This window comes from Garra rufa, chromosome 1 (genome assembly GCF_049309525.1).
Source record: "Garra rufa chromosome 1, GarRuf1.0, whole genome shotgun sequence".
NCBI classification, from domain to species: domain Eukaryota; kingdom Metazoa; phylum Chordata; class Actinopteri; order Cypriniformes; family Cyprinidae; genus Garra; species Garra rufa.
In genome coordinates, this window is record NC_133361.1 from 70,760,887 (window position 1) to 70,788,405 (window position 27,519).

The 27,519-nt window shown below is 43.1% G+C and overlaps 1 protein-coding gene and 11 non-coding genes across 12 annotated transcripts; 5 read left to right on the plus strand and 7 right to left on the minus strand.

Moving 5' to 3' along the window:
* Positions 1-7,775: 7,775 nt before the first annotated feature.
* On the plus strand, positions 7,776-7,849 carry trnat-cgu (transfer RNA threonine (anticodon CGU)). Its single transcript has one exon. It is a non-coding gene; the product is annotated as a tRNA-Thr (tRNA).
* A 428-nt stretch (positions 7,850-8,277) lies between these two features.
* On the plus strand, positions 8,278-8,351 carry trnat-ugu (transfer RNA threonine (anticodon UGU)). Its single transcript has one exon. It is a non-coding gene; the product is annotated as a tRNA-Thr (tRNA).
* Positions 8,352-8,892: 541 nt separating this feature from the next.
* trnat-agu (transfer RNA threonine (anticodon AGU)) lies at positions 8,893-8,966 on the plus strand. Its single transcript has one exon. It is a non-coding gene; the product is annotated as a tRNA-Thr (tRNA).
* A 1,931-nt stretch (positions 8,967-10,897) lies between these two features.
* trnar-ucu (transfer RNA arginine (anticodon UCU)) lies at positions 10,898-10,987 on the minus strand. Its single transcript is given in 2 exon segments — positions 10,898-10,933; positions 10,951-10,987. It is a non-coding gene; the product is annotated as a tRNA-Arg (tRNA).
* A 180-nt stretch (positions 10,988-11,167) lies between these two features.
* On the minus strand, positions 11,168-11,241 carry trnat-ugu (transfer RNA threonine (anticodon UGU)). The gene has a single exon. It is a non-coding gene; the product is annotated as a tRNA-Thr (tRNA).
* A 421-nt stretch (positions 11,242-11,662) lies between these two features.
* trnat-ugu (transfer RNA threonine (anticodon UGU)) lies at positions 11,663-11,736 on the minus strand. Its single transcript has one exon. It is a non-coding gene; the product is annotated as a tRNA-Thr (tRNA).
* A 535-nt stretch (positions 11,737-12,271) lies between these two features.
* Positions 12,272-12,345, minus strand: trnat-agu (transfer RNA threonine (anticodon AGU)). The gene has a single exon. It is a non-coding gene; the product is annotated as a tRNA-Thr (tRNA).
* Positions 12,346-12,681: 336 nt separating this feature from the next.
* Positions 12,682-12,764, minus strand: trnal-cag (transfer RNA leucine (anticodon CAG)). The gene has a single exon. It is a non-coding gene; the product is annotated as a tRNA-Leu (tRNA).
* Positions 12,765-13,050: 286 nt separating this feature from the next.
* On the plus strand, positions 13,051-13,124 carry trnam-cau (transfer RNA methionine (anticodon CAU)). Its single transcript has one exon. It is a non-coding gene; the product is annotated as a tRNA-Met (tRNA).
* Positions 13,125-13,815: 691 nt separating this feature from the next.
* Positions 13,816-13,898, minus strand: trnal-cag (transfer RNA leucine (anticodon CAG)). The gene has a single exon. It is a non-coding gene; the product is annotated as a tRNA-Leu (tRNA).
* Positions 13,899-14,945: 1,047 nt separating this feature from the next.
* Positions 14,946-15,028, minus strand: trnal-cag (transfer RNA leucine (anticodon CAG)). Its single transcript has one exon. It is a non-coding gene; the product is annotated as a tRNA-Leu (tRNA).
* Positions 15,029-16,727: 1,699 nt separating this feature from the next.
* On the plus strand, positions 16,728-26,763 carry LOC141319438 (uncharacterized). Its single transcript, XM_073833253.1, has 10 exons — positions 16,728-16,847; positions 17,398-17,484; positions 17,579-17,761; positions 18,540-18,677; positions 21,784-22,274; positions 22,390-22,717; positions 22,844-23,645; positions 23,821-24,030; positions 24,389-24,783; positions 25,427-26,763. Exons 1-10 carry the CDS (start codon positions 16,728-16,730, stop codon positions 26,615-26,617), a joined length of 3,945 nt encoding a protein of 1,314 aa, XP_073689354.1. The 3' UTR covers positions 26,618-26,763.
* The last annotated feature ends 756 nt before the right edge of the window (positions 26,764-27,519 follow it).

The window sequence follows — 27,519 nt, forward strand, 5'->3', positions numbered from 1 at the left end:
GCTGTTTTGGTTTTGGTTTCTGTATTCAATAAAGGACGGAGCGAACACACCGTTTTCTACCGTCGTTCAACATAAACACGCGTAGAGACTCGTTCTTTCCGTCAGAGAGTGGTTAAATGAATTAATATGCTGTGGAATACCTACCGATCACAAGAAGGACATTTTAGCCACTACATTAAGTAGAAAACGGTCGCCGAGGGCGAGAGAGAAAGATCGGGAGCCGATGGAAGATACGCTGCGCTGCGCTGGACACGTATTGTGGAAGGAAGCTAACAAGCCGAAGAAATAGCGTCGTCGGTGTCAACGCTGGGCACCCGACAGGATTTCCAGATGACTTCTACGAGGAAGGTTGAGTAAACAAAGAACAAAAGTGAAAGTATGCTATAGCTGCTGACCTGGATAGTAATGGCGAAATAAGGATAATTTTGTCATTCTAATGAATGTAGCCAAGTAACGTTCCGAATCAAAATATTAGAAATTTCAAGATTTGCTACTAGCCAGTAGCCAAACAGGGCATTTGAGAAATGTGCTATTGTTAGCTAGTCATATCAGCCCAGAAGAAGCTCGAGTTTAATTCTGGAAATAAGCCCTGGAACCTCTTTTTTTGAAAGCATCCAAATGTTTTGAGGCAGGACTGTTGATCTGGATTTCAGAAGTTTGCAAGAGATTGCTGTCATAAGTGACTCACCTAACATTAATAGCCAATTGAAATGTCTGTGGACGAAACCAGGATGGAGGGCAATGTCGAGCTAGACGTGAAAAGAAAGATCAAGTTGACCAAAAAGGCATTCGAAGAGAAGCTTAATAAACAGATGAATTTCAGGAAACGTGTATTAGCACGCCTTCTTTCCAAAGCAGAGGAAATAGAAAACTTAATGAGAAATGATTCCAACGCACTTCTAGTGGAAAAGGATCATCTCAGCGATTACTCAAAATTCCTCAATGAGTTTATTGAAGTGAACAATGCGGTTAGTGAACTGTTGTCAGATGATGAAAGGAAAGCTGACCAGCAGTATTGGAGTGAGCCAAACCTTACAAAGTATGAGAGCTTTTTGACCAAATTGGAGCATTGGATAATAAAAACAAGACGGCACACCAAGGCCGCTAACAAACAGGCTGCTGCTGAACATGAGACTCCAAAGGTTGGCGCAATGACACGGCAAGGTGAGCCTGCCGCCGAAGATGTGGATCCAGATGACAGTGCATCTGCTGTACAAGAAAAATATTGTTCAGTCACACCACGAAGTGTATGCAGTAGATACTCAAGATCGTCTAAAGCATCGTCTCATGCCTCGTCTTTGCGTAGAATAGAGGAAGCTAACCGTGCAGCCCTACTTGCACGAGCAGCCGCACTTAAGAAGAAACAGGCACTGCAGTTGGAAGAGGCTCAAATGGAAGCACAGCTGAAAGCCAAGAAAATTCAGTTGAAGGCTCAAATGGAGGAGCTAGATGTTGTAACTGCTATCGCAGAGTCCACAGCAAAGCTACAAGTTCTGGAAGAATACGACAAAGAAAATGTGGACGACGACGGTATGAATTCCTACCTTGATAAGAACATGCCTATAGCAGCAACCATCGAACATCATGCTTCAGATGTCAGGCCAAGATTGACTAGCTGTCCTCAAGCTATCCAAGACAACCGTGCTTCTCACAGCCCAACTAGACACACATCTCATGTGCAAGTAAAGAACGAAAACAACAATAACACAAGTACTAGTTCTGAAGGAAGGCAAGCTGAGCTCGGCGAAGTGATATTGAAACAGAAGGATATCACAGAGATGTTAGTCACACAACAGAGACTAGCCAATCTACCACAACGAAAGGTACCTGTATTCAGTGGCGATCCTTTTGAGTTCCTGCCATTCCTGAGGGCGTTTGAGCACATCATCCACAGTCGTACAGACAACGATGAAGACCGCTTGTACTATCTAGAGCAATTCACCAGTGGTGAACCAAGAGAACTTGTGAGAAGTTGCCATCACATGAGTGCACAACGAGGCTACAATGAAGCAAGAAAGCTCTTGACCTATCACTATGGCAATGAGCAAAAAATAGCTGCGGCCTATGTGGACAAGGCTGTCAAATGGCCTCAAATCAAGCCGGAAGATGCCAAGTCACTTCACAGCTTCTCCATCTTTCTTGCTGGATGTAACAATGTCATGAAGGACATGGAGTATCTCGAGGAGATGAACAGCCCGAGCAACCTTCGGGTCGTCATCTCAAAGTTGCCCTTCAGACTTCGTGAAAGATGGAGAGTCACAGCTTTCGACATACAAGAAAGGGAAGGAAGAAGAGCAAAGTTCTCTGATCTCGTGACGTACATCAACAGACAAGCTAAGATAGTTTCAGACCCACTGTTCGGTGATCTCAAAGAGTCCTCCGAGGCGAAAGTAAGGGGCAAGCCAGACGCTAGATATGCCAAGGGAGGACTGAAAAGAACCACAGGTTGTGCAACTAGTGTTAAGCCAGATGAATGGGATGCCTCAGAACCAAGAAAGAACAAGCAGACAAACAACGCTTTTCAAGAGCCATGCCTGTACTGCAACAAAGGTCACACCCTGAGCGCATGTAACAAAATAAGAAGTCTGCCAAACAAAGAGAGAATTGAGTTCCTTAAAGGTAAAGGACTTTGTTTTGGGTGTCTGACCCAAGGACACATGGGAAAAGACTGTAAAAGGAGAGCCACATGTGAAATCTGCAGCAAGAAACCCCAAGTCTGCTTCACAGCAGATGGGATGAGAATTTCGACCAAAAGAATGCCAAGCCTGAGAAAGGTCAAGACTCTACTAGCGGACACTCAACACTACAAGAAGATGCGTCAGCCAAAAGTGAAGTCACAGCAGTCACCGGGGCCGGAGGCAATGACTGTATCTTGTCTATCTTGCCTGTGCGCATCAAATCCAAGAGGAGCAATACAACGATAGAGACGTACGCGTTCATGGACTCAGGAAGTTCCGCTACATTTTGCTCCGAGAAGTTGATGAGACAGCTTGGCGTTCATGGTAAGAAGGCTCAAGTGCTACTCCGTACGATGGGCCAGGAGAAGCCAGTGTCATGCTTCGTGCTCTCAGACCTAGAAGTGTGTGGTCTGACAGAGAACAAGTACGTCAGCCTGCCAGACGTCTACACCCATACAGACATACCTGTAACAAAGGATAATGTTCCTGTTGACGAGGACTTGGACAGATGGCCATATCTGCGGAAGGAGGTGCGGCTACCACAGATTGACGCAGATGTTGAGATGCTGATCGGAATGAATGCTCTCACTGCGATGGAGCCGTGGAAGATAATTCACAGCCAAGACGACGGGCCTTATGCGGTAAAGACCATCCTTGGCTGGGTAGTTAATGGCCCTCTCAAGAAAGGTGATGATCGCCACTACAGTCAAAAGACTTCAGTCAACAGAATCTCAGTCAGCAGTTTGGACAGCATGCTGCTGCAGCAATACAATCACGACTTTCCAGAGCAAGCCTGTGAAGAGAAGTCAGAAATGTCGCAAGAAGACGTTCAGTTCATGAAGTCTGTGACTGAGACGATCAAGAAAGTTAATGGGCACTACAGCATTGGGATGCCTCTCAGAAACAAAAATGTGGTGATGCCAAACAACAAATGTGTTGCTGAGCAACGAGCATCTAACCTGAAAAGGAAACTCGCCAAGAACTCCAGCTTCCACGATGACTACAAGACCTTCATGTCGGACCTGCTGACCAAAGGCTACGCAGTGGAAGTTCCTGAAGACGAGCGCAACCGCGACGACGGCAGAGTATGGTACATTCCCCATCACGGCGTCACCCATCCACAAAAGGGAAAGCTGCGGGTTGTTTTTGATTGTGCAGCTTCGTTTCAAGGGAAGTCTCTGAACGAGGAACTGTTGCAGGGTCCGGACCTCACTAACGGTCTGGTTGGAGTATTGACGAGGTTTCGACATGAACAAATCGCACTCATCTCCGACATTGAGGCGATGTACCATCAAGTAAGAGTCCCTGATGAGGACTCCGATCTTCTGAGATTCCTCTGGTGGCCACAGGGTGATCTAAGCCAGCCTCTGCGCGAGTACAAGATGGTGGTACACTTGTTCGGGGCCAAGTCAAGCCCGAGCTGTGCCAACTACGCATTAAGGCAGACCGCAGAGGATGGGAAAGACAGGTCATCACCTGAAGCAGTAACAACGATCCAAGAGCACTTTTATGTTGACGACTGCTTGGTTTCAACGTCCGACGAGAAGAAAGCTGTCACCTTGGTCAAGGACCTCATTGCACTTTGTGAGAGTGGAGGGTTTCACTTGACTAAGTGGTCAAGCAACAGCCGTGAAGTGCTGTCATCACTTCCCGAACAGGAGAGAGCGAAGGAGATCAGGAATCTAGATCTGGACAGAGATAAACTACCCATGGAAAGGGCACTTGGAGTGGACTGGTGCATAGAATCAGATTCTTTCAAGTTCCGGATCCATGTGAAGAGCATGCCCATCACCAGGCGGGGTATCCTCTCGGTCGTAAGCTCAATATATGACCCCCTTGGATTCCTGTCGCCATTCATTCTTCTCGCTAAGACCATTGTCCAGAGTCTCTGTCGAATGAAACTTACCTGGGATGAAGCTATTCCAGAAGACGTGACAAACAGATGGTTAGCCTGGCTGTCTGATCTGAGCCAATTCGCCAACCTTTCTGTCAGGAGGTGCATCAAGCCTGAGGGATTTGGTCCAGTGACGTCAGCACAACTGCACCATTTCTCCGACGCTAGCGAGACAGGCTACGGCGTCGTCACTTACCTCCGTATTGAGAACAGCCACGGTCGAGTCCATTGCTCATTTCTTCTAGGAAAATCCAGAGTGACACCGCTTAAACCAGTCACAGTCCCACGCCTTGAGCTCACAGCGGCTACCATTGCGGTGAAAATGGATAAGCTCATGAAGCGAGAGCTTCGGATGGATCTAAAAGAGTCCGTGCTATGGACAGATAGCACCACCGTTCTCCGATATATCGACAACGACGGTGCACGTTTTAAAACATTTGTTGCGAACAGAGTGTCCGCAATCAGAGAGAATACAAGGCCAGCACAGTGGAAGTATGTTAACACAGCTTCTAACCCAGCGGACCACGCATCAAGGGGAATGAATGCAGAGCACTTCATGAAGTGTCGGACATGGATCGAAGGTCCTGACTTCTTAGTAAAGAATGAGTCTCACTGGCCGGTCCTGTCAGAGTTCTCAAGAGAGATAAGTGAAGACGATGCTGAGGTTAAGCGCACGACTAGTATGAACATCATCAAAACTGTTGACGTAAGCACAGACCCTCTTTTCAAGCTGACTTATCACTACTCAGACTGGTACAGCCTGAAGAAGGCGGTCGCCTGGATGTTAAGGCTCAAGGAGCTGCTTAAAAGTCTGTGCGAAACAAGGAAGATGTTCGATTCTCAAGCTCAGTCTTCAGAAAGTCGAGATGGGAAAATCAAGACAGTTGAGAACTACATGAAGAAATGGAGATCTACCTTGAAAGGAACACATCTCACTGTCAAGGACGTTGAAAGAGCAGAAACTCTGCTTATTCAGTTCAGCCAACGTCAAACCTTCCATGAGGAGCTTTGCGCACTGCAGAAAGGTGTGAAGATCAAGAGAAGTAGTTCTGTCGTGAGGCTGGACCCCTTCCTCCAAGATGGGGTTCTCCTAGTTGGTGGAAGATTGCACCAAGCAGCCTTGCCAGAACACACAAAGCATCCTGCTATCCTGGCGAAGGATCATCACATCACAACCTTGATCATCAGAAACGCCCATAATGAAATTGGACATGGAGGGAGAAACCACACCCTTGCTCGGCTGAGACAAAAGGTCTGGATATGCAAATGAAATGCAGCGGTGAGAAGTGTGCTCTCAAAGTGTGTGAAATGCAGGAAGAGTCAAGCTGCTGTGAGTGAACAGAAGATGGCGAATCTACCACCTGATCGTTTACTACCTGACCATCCTCCATTCACGAACGTCGGTGTAGACTATTTTGGCCCCTTTGAAGCAAGGCGTGGGCGTGTGCAAGTCAAGCGTTATGGAGTCTTGTTTACTTGCCTTACAGTCCGAGCAGTCCATATAGAAACCACACACTCTCTCGACACCGATTCGTGCATAAACGCATTGAGATGTTTCATAGCAAGAAGAGGACAAGTGGAGATTATGAGATCTGATAATGGAACGAACCTGGTAGCTGCAGAACACGAGATTCGTCGGGCAATGAAAGAGTGGAACCAGTCCAGGATCTCTGAGGCTCTACTGCAAAGAGGAGTCACATGGATCTTCAGCCCCCCTGCCGGTTCACACCACGGTGGTATCTGGGAGCGACAAATAAGAACAGTACGGAAGATTCTTACCAACCTTCTGAAGCTCCAGTCACTCGACGACGAATGTCTGCAAACTGTGATGTGTGAAGTAGAAGCAGTGATCAACAGCAGACCTCTTACCAAGTCATCGGATGATGTGGACGACCTCGAGCCACTGACGCCGAATCATCTTCTCCTTCTCAAGGGAAAGCCAGCGCTCCCTCCAGGCACCTTTCAGAAGGAGGATCTGTACTCCAAACGAAGATGGAGGCAAGTGCAATACATCTCTGACATCTTCTGGAAGCGCTGGTCCAGAGAATACTTGCCCCTTCTACAAGAAAGGCAGAAGTGGCTGGAGAAGAAGAGAAACGTGAAAGAGGGAGATGTCGTACTCATTGTGGATGAGAGGGCTCCAAGAGGGTCTTGGTTAATGGGAAAAGTGGAGAAGACAATCCCAGATGCCTTGGGGTTCGTCCGTCGGGTCCTTGTCAAAACAAAGACAAACACCTTAGAGAGACCCATTGACAAGTTGTGTCTTCTGCTCGAGATGGAAGAATCTCATGGTCAATAAAGGACATTATTATTTAGGAATTTATTATTTTCTTGTAGGCCAAGATGGTCTAGGTTGTTATGTTGTTTTAGACCTTAGTAAAGGACTTAAGAAAAGGATTAATATGTAGAAAATGACTCTTTAGTTTAGTTAGGTAATTGTCATCCCCATGATGAGCAATTAGGGGCCGGAAATGTTAGTGCCATTTTCCATATTGTAATTTAGACTCAGAGTTGGATATAATATTATTTTATACATATTTACAGATTGTTTATTTTGGCTCCATTTTATTGTGCTGAGATTGCATTATTATAGTTATATTTCATTCAAGTTCAGTGCACATTTAGCGTACATTCATTGCAGTACCTGGACTGACCAGAGAGGCATGGGAGTGCGCGCTGAGCCATTACGTTGTCTGTTTGCTGTCAGAAGTAGAGTAAAAAAGGCTGTTTTGGTTTTGGTTTCTGTATTCAATAAAGGACGGAGCGAACACACCGTTTTCTACCGTCGTTCAACATAAACACGCGTAGAGACTCGTTCTTTCCGTCAGAGAGTGGTTAAATGAATTAATATGCTGTGGAATACCTACCGATCACAAGAAGGACATTTTAGCCACTACACTTACCGTTGGACGGCCACAGACCCGAAAGGTCAGCCTTCACGCGGCTCAGCTTGCTACCCCCTTATGGGCTCTGTGGATAGCGCATTGGACTTCTAGACTGCCAGACGAGGCCATTCAAAGGTTGTGGGTTCGAGTCCCACCAGAGTCGTGGCTTTTGGCTTTCTAGTAACTCTCATACTGTGCAGTGTTGCCCCCAGGCAGTAGAAATTTGTAGACATTCTCTTTAAAGCGGACCAGCACCTGGCCCGCCTCTGGATGTTTTGATCCTCTGAGTCACCCTCCCGACAGACTCGCATGCGGTTTGGCGCCGTGGCTTAGTTGGTTAAAGCGCCTGTCTCGTAAACAGGAGATCCTGGGTTCAAATCCCAGCGGTGCCTTGTGCGGCTTTGCAGTCCAGCAAGCGCAAGCTTGTCCGAAAGCGACCCGGAAACAGGGATAGCTAGGGCAGCGAGTGGGTAATTTTGCAAACCGCCCAGACTCAGTTGTCGGCAAACGCCTTAAAGCTGTCCAGCGCACGGTCAGCCAACCCTTGGCCTGTTCTCTGGAAGCCTGGATCGTCTGAGTCGCCCTCCCGGAGGGCGAACGTGCTGCCAGTCTAGTCTAGTAAACAGGAGATCCTGCGTCCGAATCCCAGCGATGCCTTTGGTTGCGCGCCACAATACCGCCGAGCTCGTGCTTTACCAAAAAACGGACGGCGAATGGGGACACAGAGAAGCTCGAGGTTAGCGGGCGGTTTCTCTTGCAACACTACCCTCTCACCTGCTTTTGAAGGATAGCATCCCAGGCTAACGGATCCAACCGAGGTGGCGCCGTGGCTTAGCTGGTCAAAGCGCCTGTCTTGTAAACAGGAGATCCTGGGTTCGAATCCCAGCGGTGCCTTTCCACCGGTGGCTGTCTCTGGCCTCACTGTTGGATTGGAGACCCCAACTACACTGTATATTTTTGAACCGTGCCTCAATTGTGCAAAGACCTGAGGACCTGTCTTTCTGCCCACACAGCGTGCCACTTGGCTGAGCTGGATAGGCACAAATCTGTAAGAAAAGCCCTCAGTGGCCCAGCCTGGCATATTGAACGGCTCTGTGGCGCAATGGACAGTGCATTGGACTTCTAGAATTCCAGATGAGGCCATTCAAAGGTTGTGGTTTTGAGTCTCACCAGAGTCACGCTTTTTGCCATTTTGTTAAGCCCATACTGCACAGTGTTGCCCTCGCACAGCAGAAACCATTTTGAGGCCTCCTGTTCTCAGCGTACATTGATTAAAAAAAAGTCAATCATATTTAAAAGGTAACAAAACATGCCCAAGAACCAATTCATTGAGGTATGGCAATCACTGTCTTGCATCAAGTGGAGGCAGCAGGATGTTCGAAGTGTTGATTCATGCATCCTCTGAGCCGCCCTCCCCACGCCTAACAAGAGGAGTGGCGCCGTGGCTTAGTTGGTTAAAGTGCCTGTCTAGTAAACAGGAGATCCTGGGTTCGAATCCCAGCGGTGCCTTGGGCGGGGTTTGTGTCCAGCAAGCGCAAGCTTTTCCGCGAGCGACCTGCAAGCAGGGTCAGCGAGTGGTTTGGAAAGAAAGATATGATGTAGATGAAATAGGTATTTGGAAAAATGTGGGAATGAAATATATGGATCCAATTTTTGAAGATTTTAATTTCTTATTAAGACATAATGGTATTTTAACAGAAATGAGGTTGTGTAAAATTGGGATAGAAAAAGATGCAAGGTGTAAGGTATGCATGAAAAGTGATGAAGGTCTATTACATCTATTTTTTTATTGTGAAGAATTGGATGATTTTATGGGAAGAATGAAAAAATTTGTAAAATCCATGCTGAAAGAAAAATATAATGAGAATATGACACAAAATGCTTGGGAAAAAATGGTTTTATTTGGGTACAATGGTAAAGGTTGTAATGTGAATGTCTTTACTTTATTGACAACAATTGCAAAGAATGTAATATGGCTAAGAAGAAATGTATCAAAATATGAAAAAAGGAAAGTTGATGTATGGTTTTTGTTTAAAAACAAAATGGAAAATTCTGTGAATTTAATATGGAAATATTTTCTAATGAGTGACAGAGAGGATGATTTTATTGAAACGTTTGTAAAAGGAAACACATTGGTAGAGTATTCAGAAAACAGTTTGGAATGGAAATGGCAGAAATATGAATGAATTAATGTACATATCTGCATATGTAATAGATGTGAAATGTATTTTGTACTTTTTGTGATGTAATATGTTTTTTTTAAATAAAAAAATAATAAAAAAATAAATAAAAAAAAGCGCCTGTCTCGTAAACAGGAGATCCTGGGTTCAAATCCCAGCGGTGCCTTGGGCGGGGTTCCAGCCCAGCAAGTGCAATGATATTCATATGATATATAGACAGTGATATTCTAGTGTAAAACAATTTTTTGACTTTTTTTGTGTGCACGCAAAATAGCAGGTAAGATTTATTGTTTCATTTGTTGAACAGAATTCAGAAGAAGTTTTCAGAAATGCCACAAAGTCTGTGCACATCTGTGTGGTTAGGAGAGGGAGCTCAATAATGTGTCTTTGACCTTCATTATGTATGCTTTGTTTATACAGTGTAGTAAATAAAATAAAAGTAATCTAAAACTCCATTCTCTGAATCTTCTCACATTGTTTCCAAGTCAGTCATTGATGGGGCCATTAGGGAGGGCTCTTTTGTCTCTCAGGTGTGAACTGCTAAATATTCATGGGTCATTGCCACACCTATGAATAATCCCTTTCGATCACAAAACATGTTTTAAAAAAATTAAAATCAATATATTGTTTTCTCTGAACGAGTGAACGAGATGATTTTCACATCATTTGGTTTAAAAAATTCTAGCCTACGACATCCAATTATCTAAAGTCTTGTAAAGAAATGTCCTATAAGTCGTTCATGGCCTTATTTCAGTGACTTCAAAACTTTAGATTTTCAATAACCACGCATAAACATAGGTTTCTCAAAAACACAAACATGCACATTAATGTTGCTTGCATATTATTGTAGCCCAATATGTGCTGATTACAATGTAATCTGACTTTAACCATTCATATGTTTTTAAGATACTGAAAAAAAACAAATGTCAGGGCATGTCAAAACTTCTTCAGGGCCCCAAAACACCTCAGACCCCAGAGGGTTAACCAACTAAGCCACGGAGCCACCCCGCATGCTAGGCGAGGGGAGGGCGGCTCAGAGGATTCATGAATCAACACTTTGAACGTCCTGCTGCCTTCACTTGATGCAAGACAGTGATTGCCATACCTCACTGAATTGGATCTTGGGCATGTTTTGCTACCTTTTAAATATGATTGACATTTTTTTTTTAAATCAATGTACGCTGAGAACAGGAGGCCTCAAAATGGTTTCTGCTGTCCGAGACACTGCGCAGTACGGGCTTAACAAAATGCCAAAGAGCACGACTCTGGTGGGACTCGAACCCACAACCTTTGAATGGCCTCATCTGGCAGCCTAGAAGTCCAATGCGCTATCCGTTGCGCCACAGAGCCCGTCGGTATGCCAGGCTGGGCCACTGAGGGCTTTCCTTAAAGATTTGTGCCCGTCCAGCTCAGCCGAGTGGCATGCTGTGTGGGCAGAAAGACAGGTCCTCGGGTCTTTGCACGGTTCAAAAACAGAGCGCCGTCGGGGTCCCCATCCAACAGCGAGACCAGAGACAGCCACCGGTGGAAAGACACCGCTGGGATTCGAACCCAGGATCTCCTGTTTACAAGACAGGCGCATTGACCAGCTAAGCCACGGCACCTCCTTGGTGGGACCCGTTAGCCTGGGATGCTATCCTCCAAAAGCAGGTGAGAGGGTAGTGTTGCAAGAGAAACCGCCCGCGGTCCACAAGCTCCTCTATGTCGCCATTCGCCGTCCGTTTTTTGGTAAAGCACGAGCTCGGCTGTATTGTGGTGCGCAACCAAAGGCATCGCTGGGATTCGAAACGCAGGATCTCCTGTTTACTAGACTAGCCTGGTAGCACGTTCGCCCTACGAGAAGGCGACTCAGACGATCCAGGCTTCCAGAGAAGAGGCCAGGGGTTGGCTGACTGGGCGCTGGACAGCTTTAAGGTGCTTGCCGACAACTGAGTCGGGGCGGTTTACAAAATTAACCACTCGCTGCCCCCTGTTTGCGGGTCGCTTTCGGAAAAGCTTGCGCTTGCTGGACAACAACCTCGCTCAAGGCACCGCTGGGATTTGAACCCAGGATCTCCTGTTTACAAGACAGGCACTTTAACCAACTAAGCCACGGTGCCAAACCTCTTGCAGTGTCGGGAGGGTGACTCAGAGGGTTAAAACATCCAGAGGCGGATGCTAAAAGAACATGTCTACAAATTTCTACTGCCTGAGGGCTAAAACTCCACAGTATGAGAGTTACCAGAAAGCCATGACTCTGGTGGGACTTGAACCCACAACCTTTGAATGACCTCATCTGGCAGCAACTTAGAGGATGCATGAATCAACACTTCAAACATCCTGCTGCGTGGGCAGAAAGACAGGTCCTCAGGTCTGTGCACAGTTGAGGCACGCTTGGGGGACTGGAGCGCCACCCAAGGCACTGTTGGGACTCGAACCCAGGATCTCCTGTGTACTAGACAGGAACTTTTACCAACTAAGCCACGGCACCTCCTCAGTGGGACTCGATAGCCTGGGATGCTATCCTGTCAAAAGCAGGTGAGAGGGTAGTGTCGCAAGAGAAACCACCCGCTGTCCTCGAGCTACTCTGTGTCCCCATTCGTCGTCTGATTTTTGGTAAAGCACGAGCTCGGCTGTATTGTGGCGCTCAACCAAAGACACCACTGGGATTTGAACCCAGGATCTCCTGTTGACTAGACAGGCGCTTTAACCAACTAAGCCACGGCGCCACCCCGCACGCTAGGCGAGGGAAGGCAAGCTTTCGTGAACCTTAAAGCAATGTTGCCTTCATCTTAAGGAAATATTGACTCGATTCTAATACGACTTGACATAGTCTTTCAAGGCATTCTTTAAAAGTGCCTGCAACTTGGTATCGGGGAAGGAGTGACGTCGCACAAACGATACAACGGAGTAATTCTCAAGTTTAACGGAACGCCCGTCGGCGTTACTGCCACTTTATACTAATTCTGACGTCGACTGAAATGTGGTGCTTTGGCAAAGTTAATGCCCTGACACAAGGCAAAGTTACAGCCTTGCGGCTGAAGACCGTAGCCGAAACTTAAGTCTGTCAGAAGTGGGATTCGAACCCACGCCTCCAGGGGAGACTGCGACCTGAACGCAGCGCCTTAGACCGCTCGGCCTTCCTGACACGCTTGCGTGGTGGGAGCTGACCCGTTGCGGCTACACCCAGCTTGTGGTCTTAATCCCTAACGAAATGTTGATTCGATTCAAATATAGCTCCACATGTTCTGCCAAGCGCTGAAGACTGTAGCTGTTATCCGAAGCCAAAGGACAAAGGACAGTTCTGTCGGAAAAGTGGGATTCGAAGCCACACCTCCAGAGGAGACTGCGACCTGAACGCAGCTTTTGGATCTACGCCCTTCAGGCAGGCACCGACACGCTAACTCTTCGGTTTCAGACCGGTCATCCCGTCGGCCTCGTTGGCGCAGATAGGCAGCGCGTCAGTCTCATAATCTGAAGGTCGTCAGTTCGAGCCTCACACGGGGCAGCGTGGTGCCTTTTGATAGCTGAGAGCGCTTACACGACAGAGCGGGCTTCTCTGTTCCCGTCCGCCTGCTTGTCTCCTTCGCCTGAGGGAAAAAGGCCACAGCTCATCTGAAGGGTGGACGACACGACATTGCGGGAGAAACTGTGAGTTTCCAGGTAAATTCCCTAAATCCCATCCAGCGACATTGCATTCAGTCCTAGGCCACCCTTTGACATGCAATATAATCGAAATTCAGTGTTCACGCTGGGCTAATGCTGAATGAATGCAGGAATACCATCCCTGTCGTATTCATGTAACATGTGGCGGTGTTCTTGTGAGATTTTCTTAAGGGTAATATCATGCTGGCATTGGAAATGAAATTCCCTATTAATGGGAAGGCAAGCTTTCGTGAACCTTAAAGCAATGTTGCCTTCATCTTAAGGAAATATTGACTCGATTCAATTACGACTTGACATAGTCTTTCAAGGCATTCTTTAAAAGTGCCTGCAACTTGGTATCGGGGAAGGAGTGACGTCGCACAAACGATAAAACGGAGTAATTCTCAAGTTTAACGGAAGTTACTGCCACTTTATACTAATTCTGACGTCGACTGAAATGTGGTGCTTTGGCAAAGTTAATGCCCTGACACAAGGCAAAGTTATAGCCTTGCAGCTGAAGACCGTAGCTGTTGTCCGTAGCCGAAACTTAAGTCTGTCAGAAGTGGGATTCGAACCCACGCCTCCAGGGGAGACTGCGACCTGAACGCAGCGCCTTAGACCGCTCGGCCATCCTGACACGCTTGTGTGGTGGGAGCTGACCCGTTGCGGCTACACCCAGCTTGTGGTCTGAATCCCTAACGAAATGTTGATTCGATTCAAATATAGCTCCACATGTTCTGCCAAGCGCTGAAGACTGTAGCTGTTATCCGAAGCCAAAGGACAAAGGACAGTTCTGTTGGAAAAGTGGGATTCGCACCCACACCTCCAGAGGAGACTGCGACCTGAACGCAGCTTTTGGATCTACGCCCTTCAGGCAGGCACCGACATGCTAACGCTTCGGATTTCAGACCGGTCATCCCGTCGGCCTCGTTGGCGCAGTTAGGCAGCGCGTCAGTCTCATAATCTGAAGGTCGTGCCTCACACGGGGCAGCGTGGTGCCTTTTGATAGCTGAGAGCGCTTACACGACAGAGCGGGCTTCTCTGTTCCCGTCCGCCTGCTTGTCTCCTTCGCCTGAGGGAAAAAGGCCACAGCTCATCTGAAGGGTGGACGACACGACATTGCGGGAGAAACTGTGAGTTTCCAGGTAAATTCCCTAAATCCCATCCAGCGACATTGCATTCAGTCCTAGGCCACCCTTTGACATGCAATATAATCGAAATTCAGTGTTCACGCTGGGCTAATGCTGAATGAATGCAGGAATACCATCCCTGTCGTATTCATGTAACATGTGGCGGTGTTCTTGTGAGGTTTTCTTAAGGGTAATATCATGCTGGCATTGGAAATGAAATTCCCTATTAATGGGAAGGCAAGCTTTCGTGAACCTTAAAGCAATGTTGCCTTCATCTTAAGGAAATATTGACTCGATTCTATTACGACTTGACATAGTCTTTCAAGGCATTCTTTAAAAGTGCCTGCAACTTGGTATCGGGGAAAGAGTAACGTCGCACAAACGATAAAACGGAGTAATTCTCAAGTTTAACGGAACGCCCGTCGGCGTTACTGCCACTTTATACTAATTCTGACGTCGACTGAAATGTGGTTGCCTGACACAAGGCAAAGTTGGCAAAGTTACAGCCTTGCGGCTGAAGACCGTAGCTGTTGTCCGTAGCCGAAACTTAAGTCTGTCAGAAGTGGGATTCGAACCCACGCCTCCAGGGGAGACTGCGACCTGAACGCAGCGCCTTAGACCGCTCGGCCATCCTGACACGCTTGCGTGGTGGGAGCTGACCCGTTGCGGCTACACCCAGCTTGTGGTCTTAATCCCTAACGAAATGTTGATTCGATTCAAATATAGCTCCACATGTTCTGCCAAGCGCTGAAGACTGTAGCTGTTATCCGAAGCCAAAGGACAAAGGACAGTTCTGTCGGAAAAGTGGGATTCGAAGCCACACCTCCAGAGGAGACTGCGACCTGAACGCAGCTTTTGGATCTACGCCCTGCAGGCAGGCACCGACACGCTAGCGCTTCGCATTTCAGACCGGTCATCCCGCCGGCCTCGTTGGCGCAGTTAGGCAGCGCGTCAGTCTCATAATCTGAAGGTCGTGCCTCACACGGGGCAGCGTGGTGCCTTTTGATAGCTGAGAGCGCTTACACGACAGAGCGGGCTTCTCTGTTCCCGTCCGCCTGCTTGTCTCCTTCGCCTGAGGGAAAAAGGCCACAGCTCATCTGAAGGGTGGACGACACGACATTGCGGGAGAAACTGTGAGTTTCCAGGTAAATTCCCTAAATACCATCCAGCGACATTGCATTCAGTCCTAGGCCACCCTTTGACATGCAATATAATCGAAATTCAGTGTTCACGCTGGGCTAATGCTGAATGAATGCAGGAATACCATCCCTGTCGTATTCATGTAACATGTGGCGGTGTTCTTGTGAGGTTTTCTTAAGGGTAATATCATGCTGGCATTGGAAATGAAATTCCCTATTAATGGGAAGGCAAGCTTTCGTGAACCTTAAAGCAATGTTGCCTTCATCTTAAGGAAATATTGACTCGATTCTATTACGACTTGACATAGTCTTTCAAGGCATTCTTTAAAAGTGCCCGCAACTTGGTATCGGGGAAGGAGTGACGTCGCACAAACGATAAAACGGAGTAATTCTCAAGTTTAACGGAAGTTACTGCCACTTTATACTAATTCTGACGTCGACTGAAATGTGGTGCTTTGGCAAAGTTAATGCCCTGACACAAGGCAAAGTTGGCAAAGTTACAGCCTTGCAGCTGAAGACCGTAGCTGTTGTCCGTAGCCGAAACTTAAGTCTGTCAGAAGTGGGATTCGAACCCACGCCTCCAGGGGAGACTGCGACCTGCTGCCGAAGGATAGTCCGACAATATTTTGGAAATGTCGAGCAATGTTGAACTGCGCAGCCAATCACGTCGAAGCACTATAACATTTGGGCCAATCGCGTCGAAGCGCTTCAACATTTCCAGCCAATCATAAAGCGCTATTCTTAACATTTTCTTAACATTTTCGACATTTGACCAATCAGAGTAGAAGAGAATGTCGACGGCACGTTTTCGCGTATTGCCGCTAGGCGGAGGAGTCAGCGTTCTAGTCAGGTGTCAATCAAGTTGCCGAACCGAGCCGAAGGTGTACGAAAGAATGACATATCCTCAGGGGGCGTGTCAGAGGTCAAAAAAGTTCAGTACTGAAGTTCATGACCTACGACGAGCATCATTGCTACGGAGTTCAGCATCATTTTTACAGAAAACAGCGAAATTGTATTTTTATAACCAAGTACAGCATTATCACGGACTACAACAGGTAAGAACATGGTCTAATTGAAAACTTCTTTATGTTTTATGTATTTTTCCAAATGAGTGTATAATTTTTATTTTTTATTTTAAAACTGTTTCATCGAGTGCGAGAAAAAATGTCTGGCAAACCAACAAAATCGCATAAAGCGATGTCGGACGCTGAATGGGTTTCACGTCTAAAAAAGTTTGCCAGCACAGGAATTTGGCCATCAAATGAGGGTAACAGGCCAGCCCCTCGACAGAAGAAGTGGTACGAGATTTATCAAAGGGTGAGTGTGAGTTTGTTACCTTTGCCTGATAGAGCAATAAAAAAGTTGTTTATTGTTGACTTGTATTATTGAACATTAATATAGTCTCTTTGTTTAATGTATTTGCATAACAGAACAACATATTAGGCCTCAATACAAACATGTACCTGATCTCATTCATTAGAACAATGTAATGTGATGGTTGCGTTATTTTATGGTTTTCACTAATGTAAACCAGGTGTCATTATTGTTTATAGATATTTATGTTGGTAATGTTGCAGGTATTTTAAGATTTATGTCATACTGTTAAAGAAAAGCTCCATTAAAGACTTTTGAGTACTGTTAGATACAGAGATTTGAAAAGGTGGGGGAAGGGATAGTAAATGAATGGTGTGTAACTGTATTGTATGTGTATATATATATATATATATATATATATATAAGAAAAATATGACTCATGTTCTAGAGATTAATAAATAGATAAATAAATGTAATGAAGCATTTTATGCCATATTTTATGCCCTTGTATTGTGCATTGCATTTGTTATAAATTTGTTATAATTGCTTACAGATTGAAAAATGTCCGATGCAGTCTCGTGGCCAGATGACCTTGCTTGGAGGTGTGCTGAAATGCATTTGTGGCTTTCACACTCCAAAGGTAACATTAATGTAGCAAGTATTTTTTGTTATTATTATTTACTGAAATTGTTTCCTTTCTGAATTGTTACATGTATTTTTGTGGTTGTCTTAAGCAGCCCACTGCCTCTGCTGGACCAGCACAAAAGGTTGTGGAACAACCTGCTCCTGCTTCTGGAACAGCAAAGAAGGCCATGGAGCAGAGTCAGCCTGGGCCCCAGTCCCATCTCCAGCCCCAGCCTCATCCCAACCCCCAGCCTACTGCACCTGTAGTAACAAAAGCACCACATTTGTCAATGGTAAAAGAATTAAAACATTTTTTAAGCATTGAAGTATAAGTTCAGTTCAAATTTGAGGAAGTACAGAAAGTCAGAAGAAAAAAATCAAAAGCAAGAAGATTAGAAGTGTTGGCTGTGACCTGCTAAATTTCACACCTTTTGAACAATGGGGGTAGCTGTAGTGTCCTGATTGGTCAGTTTGAATGTCTCAGATTTGGTTTTAGTCACATGGTCAAGGATAAAAGAATGTAACCTGTGTGCTTTCTCTCTTTCATCTTTGGCCTATACTTTTGGATTGTCCTCTCTTCCTCTCTAACTGAGCTCTGCCTGGGTTGAAGGTCACTGAGATAGACTCATGGCATCTCTCTCTATAGTTTTCATGTGTTAAAGCTACATTTTCTCTTTTCCATTCTCTATCTCAGGTAACATTCCACATATACACTGGCTGTTATTAAATTTTACACATTTTAATATTTATTCCATAATGCAAACACTTTGTATTTATTTTTAAGATTAACCTAGGTCAATACTGCTAATAAATAACAATTCCTCTTATAAGAACTACACAAGTTTTTTTTTAAAGGCTCCATTTATTTAAAATAGAAAACTATGAAACTAAAGCTATTTTAAACTAATAATTTTAACAATATTAAACAAAAACAGTTACAATATTACTATGTAAATGATTTGTAAAATGTAATTTATTTAGTAATGTTCAGTATCATGACTACTTTTCCTATCCTATTCGAACACATTTTGTCCTTTCACTAAAATGCCTATTTTCTTGACCCCTTTTTAGTTTACCAAACCAAGATTTACTGGTTCTCACATTGCTGCAGCAAAGCCAAATCTTAGTGTGGCTAGGAGACCTTCTCAGGTTGGAGACCAGCCCAGCGCAGCAGTGTCTCGTGCCTCTACACAAAGCACCACTGTCACTGTAAGTAATGGCATAAATCACATTGTATTCTATGACGACACTTTCCATGTTCTGTTACATCCAAATTATTACACTTTAAAAAAAATTATATCAGAAAACCATTTGAATGAATAAAAGCGATATTAAATAGAATAAACAGATTTCATACACACTACCATTCAAAAGTTTGGGGTCAGTTAGTGTTTTTTGTTGTTGTTTTTTAAGAAATTGATACTTTTATTGAACAGGATGGCATTGTTCAAAAATCTCAGTAAAAACATTTAATGTTACAAAAGATTTCTGTTTGCCATTAATGCTGTCCTTCAAACTCAATTCTGAAAAACTCGAACAATGCAGTTCTATTAGGCATTAGCCATTTTCTTTCTTTTCTACTTTTATTTATTGCGAACATTCATTTGAGTACAATCAATCATAAAGCATATTTCAACCTATATACAATGATTGATGCAGCCATAGAGTATTTTTAACAACATGTAGATATGTACAATTATTTATTTTAAACTATAAATTATATTTTGTAAATATGTTTTAATACAATAAAAAGAGGGAGGTAATTATATATCCTATATATCAATATATCCTGATTTAATTTCATCCAGAACAATCTCAAATGACCTTCATTATGTATATAGATGCTGAACAGAGTACATGCATATTTGCAAACAAATATAAATATATAATCATCTTCTATTTATTTGTAACAACAAAATAAGACCTTCTTTATACATATTCAACCCATTTCCTCCACTTTCCCAGAAACACATCCTTCTTTAAATTAACCAAAAAGTGATCTTTTCAAATAATCAAATAATATAATCTTTTCCAATATCTTTTCGATCTATGGTCACATCTATCCAATTATCTAAAGTTGGTCTCTCTTGTGTAACCATTTATGTGAAGCATTTTCAACTAATAGTAATAAATGTTTATTTTCATTAAAATTATTTTTGAAGGATCATGTAACACTGAAGAATAGAATAATGCTGAAAATGTGCTCTTGCCACGACAGAAATAAATTACATATATGTATACATTTAACTGTACATTTAAGTTGTTGTAATGTTGTGTATTTAAAAAATCTATTATATTTCACTTCACGATTGTACAGACACAAGGTCCTCACATTCCACCCCCTGTCTCCAAAGTACCTGCAGATGTGACCAGTCCCACAGAGCCATGCAGTATTGTCTCAGTAAGTAAATTCATATTCTGTTGGTCTAAAAATGTCAATTAATCAGCTGTCACCAGCTAGGTGACAAACTATGGAGTTAGAATTGTTGCATAATTCCAAATAAATACATTATGATCCACAAATAAATGTAAAGCGATTGACAAAAACAACCATATACACAAAATAAATAGAATGAGATCCACAAATAAATCTTAGAGTTCCACAAACATGAATTATATTCACAAGTAAAAAAATTTGAATTGCAAATAAAAAACATACTCACAAATATATTTTTTTAATCCTACAAACACAAATTCGACCTGCATTTATATGTGAATCGCGTACTGTGCATTTATAGATCGCTACTCGTATTTGTGGATTGCTCTCTGTGCATTTGTAAATCACTGCGCGTATTTGTGAATTTTGAAACATTTCAAACGTCAAGACGCAAACTAATCCACAAATGCATGGACTCCACCCACCTTTTACTTAAGGTTTCCCCTTACGGTCACCGTATAAAAACGTGATTGGTTGGAGCAAGAACATGCAACGATTGGTCAGCCCCACGTGGCCGGTATCTGATTGGCTTAAGTAAAAGGTGGGTGAAGTCCATGCATTTGTGGATTAGTTTGCGTCTTGACCTCACAGTCTATGGTCTTGACGCTTGAAATGTTTCAAAATTCACAAATACGCGCAGTGATTTACAAATGCACAGAGAGCAATCCACAAATACGAGTAGCGATCTATAAATGCACAGTACGCGATTCACATATAAATGCAGGTCAAATTTGTGTTTGTAGGATTAAAAATATATATTTGTGAGTATGTTTTTTATTTGCAATTAAAAATTTTTTACTTGTGAATATAATTCATGTTTGTGGAATTTATTTGTGGATCTCATTTTATTTATTTTGTGTATATGGTTGTTTTGTCAATCGCTTTACATTTATTTGTGGATCATAATGTATTTATTTGGAATTATGCAACAATTCTAACTCCATAACAAACACTTTGAAAATAAATTGATTTATTTTGTTGTTGTTTTTTCACTTAAAGTATGTCTAGAGATGTGAAAAGGCTCACATGCCCTGATTTTTTGAATATGACTTTTGGTTACACAAGGTGTCCTTATTAAATGTTACATGTACTTACTATTATAATAACATTTAATAACATGCAAGTGACCCTAAATCAAATTCTAACCCTATAGTAAATACATTAATACAATAAGTTAATTTATATTAGTAAGTACTTAAATGTGTAATTACACTGTAACAAGGATACCTTAAAATAGAGTGTAACCCTTTATTTTGAGGTGTCTTTGTTACAGTGTAATTATACATTTAAGTACTGAGTAATATAATATAATTTCCTATATGTACTTACTAAATGTTTAGGGTTCGGATTAGGGTTTGTCTTAGGGTTACTTGCATGTACTTATGCATTAATAATTGTTATTATAATAGTAAGTACATGTAACGTGTCACAAGGACACCTTAAAATAAAGTGTTACCTGACTTTTATTACCAGTAGTTTCTTAAAACACTGATAAACAGGTGATAAAACAACAACAATCAAACTATGGTAATAATGTCAAGCTGACGGAATCCTAATTTACTAATGATAAATAATTTATAGATGTTAACATTCATGTGTCAAAATAAAGATAGATTGTTTGTAAAATGTATTCTTTTATATATCAAGCAAGACTTTAGAATATTTTATATATAATTCCTTTTTTTTGGAAGACTTCTGTATGGAATGGGTAATATAAAGTTATCCGTTTCGTTGTCATAATTATCATTGTAATACAACACAAAAAAGAAAACAATAATTGTAATGATCATTTTATGTAAAAGTAGCCATGCATTGATGAAATGCTTATTAAATCAATAACCTTACTTGACTAAATGGTTTGTCTTTTTTCTTTCACAGACGGTTCCTTCTGGCACATTATTGAAAGCTCCATCTGTAGTTCCACTTCCTCGTTTGTGGTCGGAGACCTTGCCACCAGAAGATCACAAGTGGATTGGCAAAAGGCTTTTCAAAATGGGGTCCAAGGGAAAGCCAGAGCTCCGTGATGACCTCCAGCTCTGGTATTACCCACCACAGCCAGCACTTACCTACAATCAGGCTCCAGCTCCAGACAGATTCTTTTGTCATGCACTTCTGCTGTGGATGCCGTACAAGCTGTGGAGGGTCAAGATTCTCTGTCCCAATCCTGCCTGCGGACGGCATCAACTGACAGGAGGTGGTCTGCACAAAAGGGCACGGCAGGTTCTGGACATCGACAGAATGTACAGCATGGTCACAGAAACCCTCATCTGTACCAAGTGTAGAGCCTCGCATGTGTCCTGGAGTCAGACAGTCCTGCAACAGCTAGACCTGGGTCATCGCTCTGAGTTTCGGGTTATCCTCACGCGGAAGTAAGCACACTTTCATTCTGCATCATGTTGTTAGGCCATCATCACATACATATGCAAATAGTTTACAAATCAAATATGTAAAATATATGAATGAGTGTATTTTGCTTTTTCTAAGGTATGCCTGTGATATGCGGGTCATCCGGCTACTGCGTGAGCGTAGCTTAGGCAACAGCCCCACGCGGGTGATAAAGCAGCTGCGTGAAAACCACAGCGAGGAGTGGCTCCAGCGTCTGGCCCGATACACCACCCAGTGTGTCGACTTTCTTAATCGACCTGGAGTGTTGCCAGTAAAATTCCAGGAACCCCCACAGCCTACAGTGGTGCCAAGCTGCAAGTGGCTACTCACCGTGTACAGCCAAGACATCCTAACAAGGCTGGATGAAATCCATGCAAGGATAACATCCACCTATGGCTCTGTCTTGAAGATGGATTCTACTAAAAAGGTTAGTTGTGGATTTTTGTTTATTAATGCTGTTGTTTATATACACAACACAGCAGTATATCTGTATTTTACATGGTGGGATGTTTGATTGCATTTACAGCATGTTCCATATCATGTCTTATTACAGATAACCAAGAAGCTGGCTGGGACAGCGAGGGGAACAGGACTCTGGCTTACCTCTGTCGGCAATGAGTTTGGTCAGGTGCTCATGAGCGTGCTGACAGCCCAGGAAGGAGCAGGACTGGATATGATGGTAGATGGTCTGGTGAAAAGATACCAACAGGCTGGTATGGATCCACCTGCTGTGTTGTATGTGGACTGTGGGTGCTGCACTGAGGTGGGCGAGACGAAGCTGAAAACCAGATTCAGAGGTTGGCCAGATCTCATGATACGCTTGGACATCTGGCATTTTATGCGCAGGATTGCCCTGGGGTGTACAACTGATGCCCATCAGCTGTACCCCATCTTCATGTCGCGGCTATCAGCGTGCATCTTTGAATGGGATGCAGCTGATCTCTCAGTGCTTCGCAAAGCAAAGAGAGCGCTATTGATCTCCCAGGGTTGGCCTTCGCTGGCAGATGAAGATGTCAACAAGCATCTTACCAGGAATGAGCTGGCTCTACATTGCCGGAAGAGAACCCGCGGAGAGGAGACTACCATCCTTCTCCTTGAACGGCTGTTTACAGAGCTCTTGAGCAGCAAGGGCAATGACTCCCTGGGTGTTCCTCTCCTGGATCAAAAAAGGATGGAGCACATCTGGAGTGTCCAGAAGAAGCATGTAAAGTGCATCCAAGACCCCCCTGGTGTTGTGCTCTATATAGAGACTGGAAGCTTAACCAAGGGAGGTGTGCTTCTAACGACATACAGATGTGCCAGAGGCTCCACTTCTCTCGAGTCCTTTCACCTACACCTGAACCGTTTCATCCCAGGTATGTCTCTGTCACACTCCCTGTGCATATATATAATATATATATATATATATGTATGTGTATATGTATATGTATATATATATATATATATATATGTATGTATATATATAAAACACATTACTTGTCTTTTGTGTTTCTTTAACACTCACCTTTACACTGTCGTGTCCATTAACAGGGACCAGTGCAAACAGTCTTAACTTTCAGATTTATCTGCTGGAGGGACTACACCGGTGGAACCAGGACAGGGAGGCTGCTTCATTGTCAGCAGAACCATCAGCTTTATGCAGCTACACAGGAGAACTTGTTCACTGTGTAAACAGCAACTATGAAAAGCTGTTTGGCAAGAAAGTGGTTCCAACATTTTGTTCCCCTGCCTGTTACACCGGTAAGAAAAAGTGTTATTGTTAATGAACTTAGAATTTCTGTGTAATCTCTGTCTATATATTTAACTCTACAAAGTCTACTGTCATGATTGATATGCAAATTTCTAAGGCTTTTAAATTATCGACATTATCCAAACTTTATTGATAGTTTATACTTTTAATCAAGAAAAAGGCATTAGGAAAATCATGTTACATGTAAGTATCTAATATGATACAATAGGTTTTTGAGGAATATTTATTTGTACGTCTCTCAATTATCATTTGTATTGTGTTGCATTATGTGTTTTTGCATATGTTTTTTTCCTCCTCAATGATTCAGCATTGTATTTAATTCCTGTTTGTTTATTATTTTAATTTCAGGTGAGCTCATTGGAGTCCAGTATCTGTTTCAGCAGACAGGTCAGGCACTGCAGGACATGAATCCAGACTCCGAGCAGAACGCAGAGCTCATTGAAGACCTCAGTGTGGAGGAGCGAGATGAAGATGAGGGCTTCTGTGACATCAGCGAGGATCAGACCATTACTGATCTGGAGGCTGACTTGTCACCACCCTCTTCCACACTTGCACTTAGTGGTACTTCTGTACTGGGCTCTCCATCCCCTTCACCAGTCCCTGACCCTACACAAGGCCTCTCACAGTCTCCCACATCACCTGGACCCTCAGGGACTGCTGTCTCACCTGTCCCATCTGAAACATCTGTTTCACCTCTTCCCTCAGAGCCAGAGGATGCTGGTCAGAAAGATGATGAAGAGATGGTAAGTGCAAGATGAAACAACATTTAAAAGATCAAACAACTAGGGATGCACCTATCCGACTTTCTCAGTCCCGATACCGATACCTGGGCTTTGTATATCTGTCGGTATATCTACCCGATACCGATCCGATACCATTGTTGAATTAATAATAAACTGCATACATTCAACCTTATACCTTCCTTCCACCATGTAGAAGAAACTACAGGCACCAAACTTTCCTAACTAAACATTACTTTCCTAACTAAGACAAAACACATGTAATGTATTGAATACTTATTTATTTGTTATTTAAAGAACAATTGTGCATTCAAATCGAAAATAGAATGTAATCAAACTTCTCAAAATAAATTTAAATAAATAAAATGTAGTAGTAGAAATGGAGGAAGAAAATAAAAAAGAGCCCCGTGGATCTGTTAATTCTTCCGATCCCCGATCCAGCTATTTTTTTAATATCGGGGCCGATATCCAATCCTAATATCGGATCGGTGCACCCCTACAAACAACATCAAAGTCATTAATAAGCTGCAAATACACATAATGTCAAGTCAGCTTTCTTTCCATTGTGTTTTATACTTTAAAGAAGGTGCCAAAACAGCTTCCCACTGATAAACATTATAATGTTGGTGTTGGTGTTTTTTAATAGGCCGTTGACAGCCAAAATGTCCCTGGTTATCAACATGTGGACAGATTGGCAGAATATCTGGTGGATCTCCGGGGTCACACAGCCCTCAGCCTGACCAACCAGGAGGCCAACACCATAATTGCACTTTGGCAGAGCTTGGATGACCAGGACAAGCAACGGGTGGTGTATGCAGCTCGACATCAGAAGAGACTGCTGAGTGGACGCTTCAGAGTACCTAAGAGGCCCACTCAAACCCCTGGAGTAGAGAGCACCACCAGATGTGTGCTGGGTGCAAGCAGCGCACCTGCACAATGGCCTGACTGTTGCCGCCTGGTGGAGACCATCTTCATCAGGCTTTGCACTGTTCACCCAAGCCCCAAAAGAAAAGGCAAGGGAGCGCTGTCAAGATGGTCTCTGATCCTTCAAGACTACAGAAGGATAAGGCAGCTTGTACTGGGCAACAGTTTGGTGATGGAAGGAACATCACTGCAGCTGGTGGAGGTTAACCAGAACACCCTGATTCAGTGGCACAACAACAGACAGAAAAAGCAGGAGCTGTCTGTGCTGCTTCAGGGCATTCAGTTGCCTCAGTCCCTCCCTGAAGCTCAGGAGCCTCTCCAGGCTGCCAAGCGTCTACGGACTGAGACAGAACAACCAGCGGAGCAGCACCAGTACAAGCTACCAGAGAGCACGGCAGGTCAAGCAAAGCAGAGGCAGGGTTCTTCTGGGCGACCCCCTCTCAGACCCAAGGCACCAGCACAGAGTCCTGTGTCAGTTACGCCATCAGCACCTGGAGCATCAGCACAGATGCTACCCAACATAGTCCTATCAACAGGACCAAGTTTTCAGGGAGTGCCAATGCTTCAGGGTTTGCCAGTGCTACAGGGTCTGCAAGTGGTCCAAAGACTGCCAATGGTCCAGGGAATGGCGATGGTTCAGGGAATCCCATTTGTCCAGGGGATGCCAATAATTCCGCCTACAGTTGTGCAGGCCATCAGTTCACAACCTGCTGCACCAACTGCCAGTCCGCAAACCATGCCCAAGAGACCCTACAGGAGAACTGTTGAAGCAAACACTTGTAAGAAGTGTGGGCAGTTTAAAACAAGTGCAACGGGGCATAGCCAGTACAGGGGCAGGGTGTACTGCCCACAGACTGAAACTGTTACAAAAGAACAGTGGCTGGAGGAAATGCGGAGAACCATTCCCAAATAAAGTATATATTTGTGTGTATGTGGTGTATATAGCAAAAAGAGTTCACTATTGTTAATATTTGTGTAAAAAAAAAATATTTGTGTTTTTAACTTTTTGTAGTTTTTTTTAACTATTATTTAATATTTTATTAAACTTTTTATTTCTTGTTTTTGAGAACTTAACTTTTTATTTAACTTATTTATTGGTTTTGAAAACTTAATATTTGTCATTTCCCTTTTAGTTCATTGTTGTTTAAATACTTCTTATATAATTTAATATTTATTATATATTAATATTTATTTTTATTTTATTTATTTCATATTCATTACTGTATTGTTGGAATAATTTTTAAATAAAAACAAACTTTCCAAACTGTAAAGTTATTGCTTTTTCTTTTTTACTTTTATTTTCATTTTATTTGCCTTTTCATTTATTGTTGTCTGTAAACTTATTTAATATTTAATTTGATTTATTTAATATTCATTACTGTATTGTTGGAATAATTGCAAAATAAAAATAAAACTGGGAAATGATTGTTTTTTGTTTTTGACTTTTATTTTCATTTTATTTCCCTTTTTATTTATTGTTCTTTGAATACCTAATTAATATTTAATTGTATTTGTTTAATATTCATTACCATTCTGTTGGCACAACTGCAAAACAAAAACAAACTGGCAAATTATAGCTTTTTGTTTTTTACTTTTATTTTCATTTTATTTTCCTTTTCATTTATTGTTGTTTGAAAACGTATTTAATATTTCATTTTATTCATTTAATATTCATTACTGTATTGTTGGAATAATTGTAAAATAAAAACAAACTGGGAAATGATTGCTTTTTGTTTTTTACTTTTATTTTCATTTTATTTGCCTTTTCATTTATTGTTGTTTGAATACCTAATTCATATTTAATTTTGATTTACT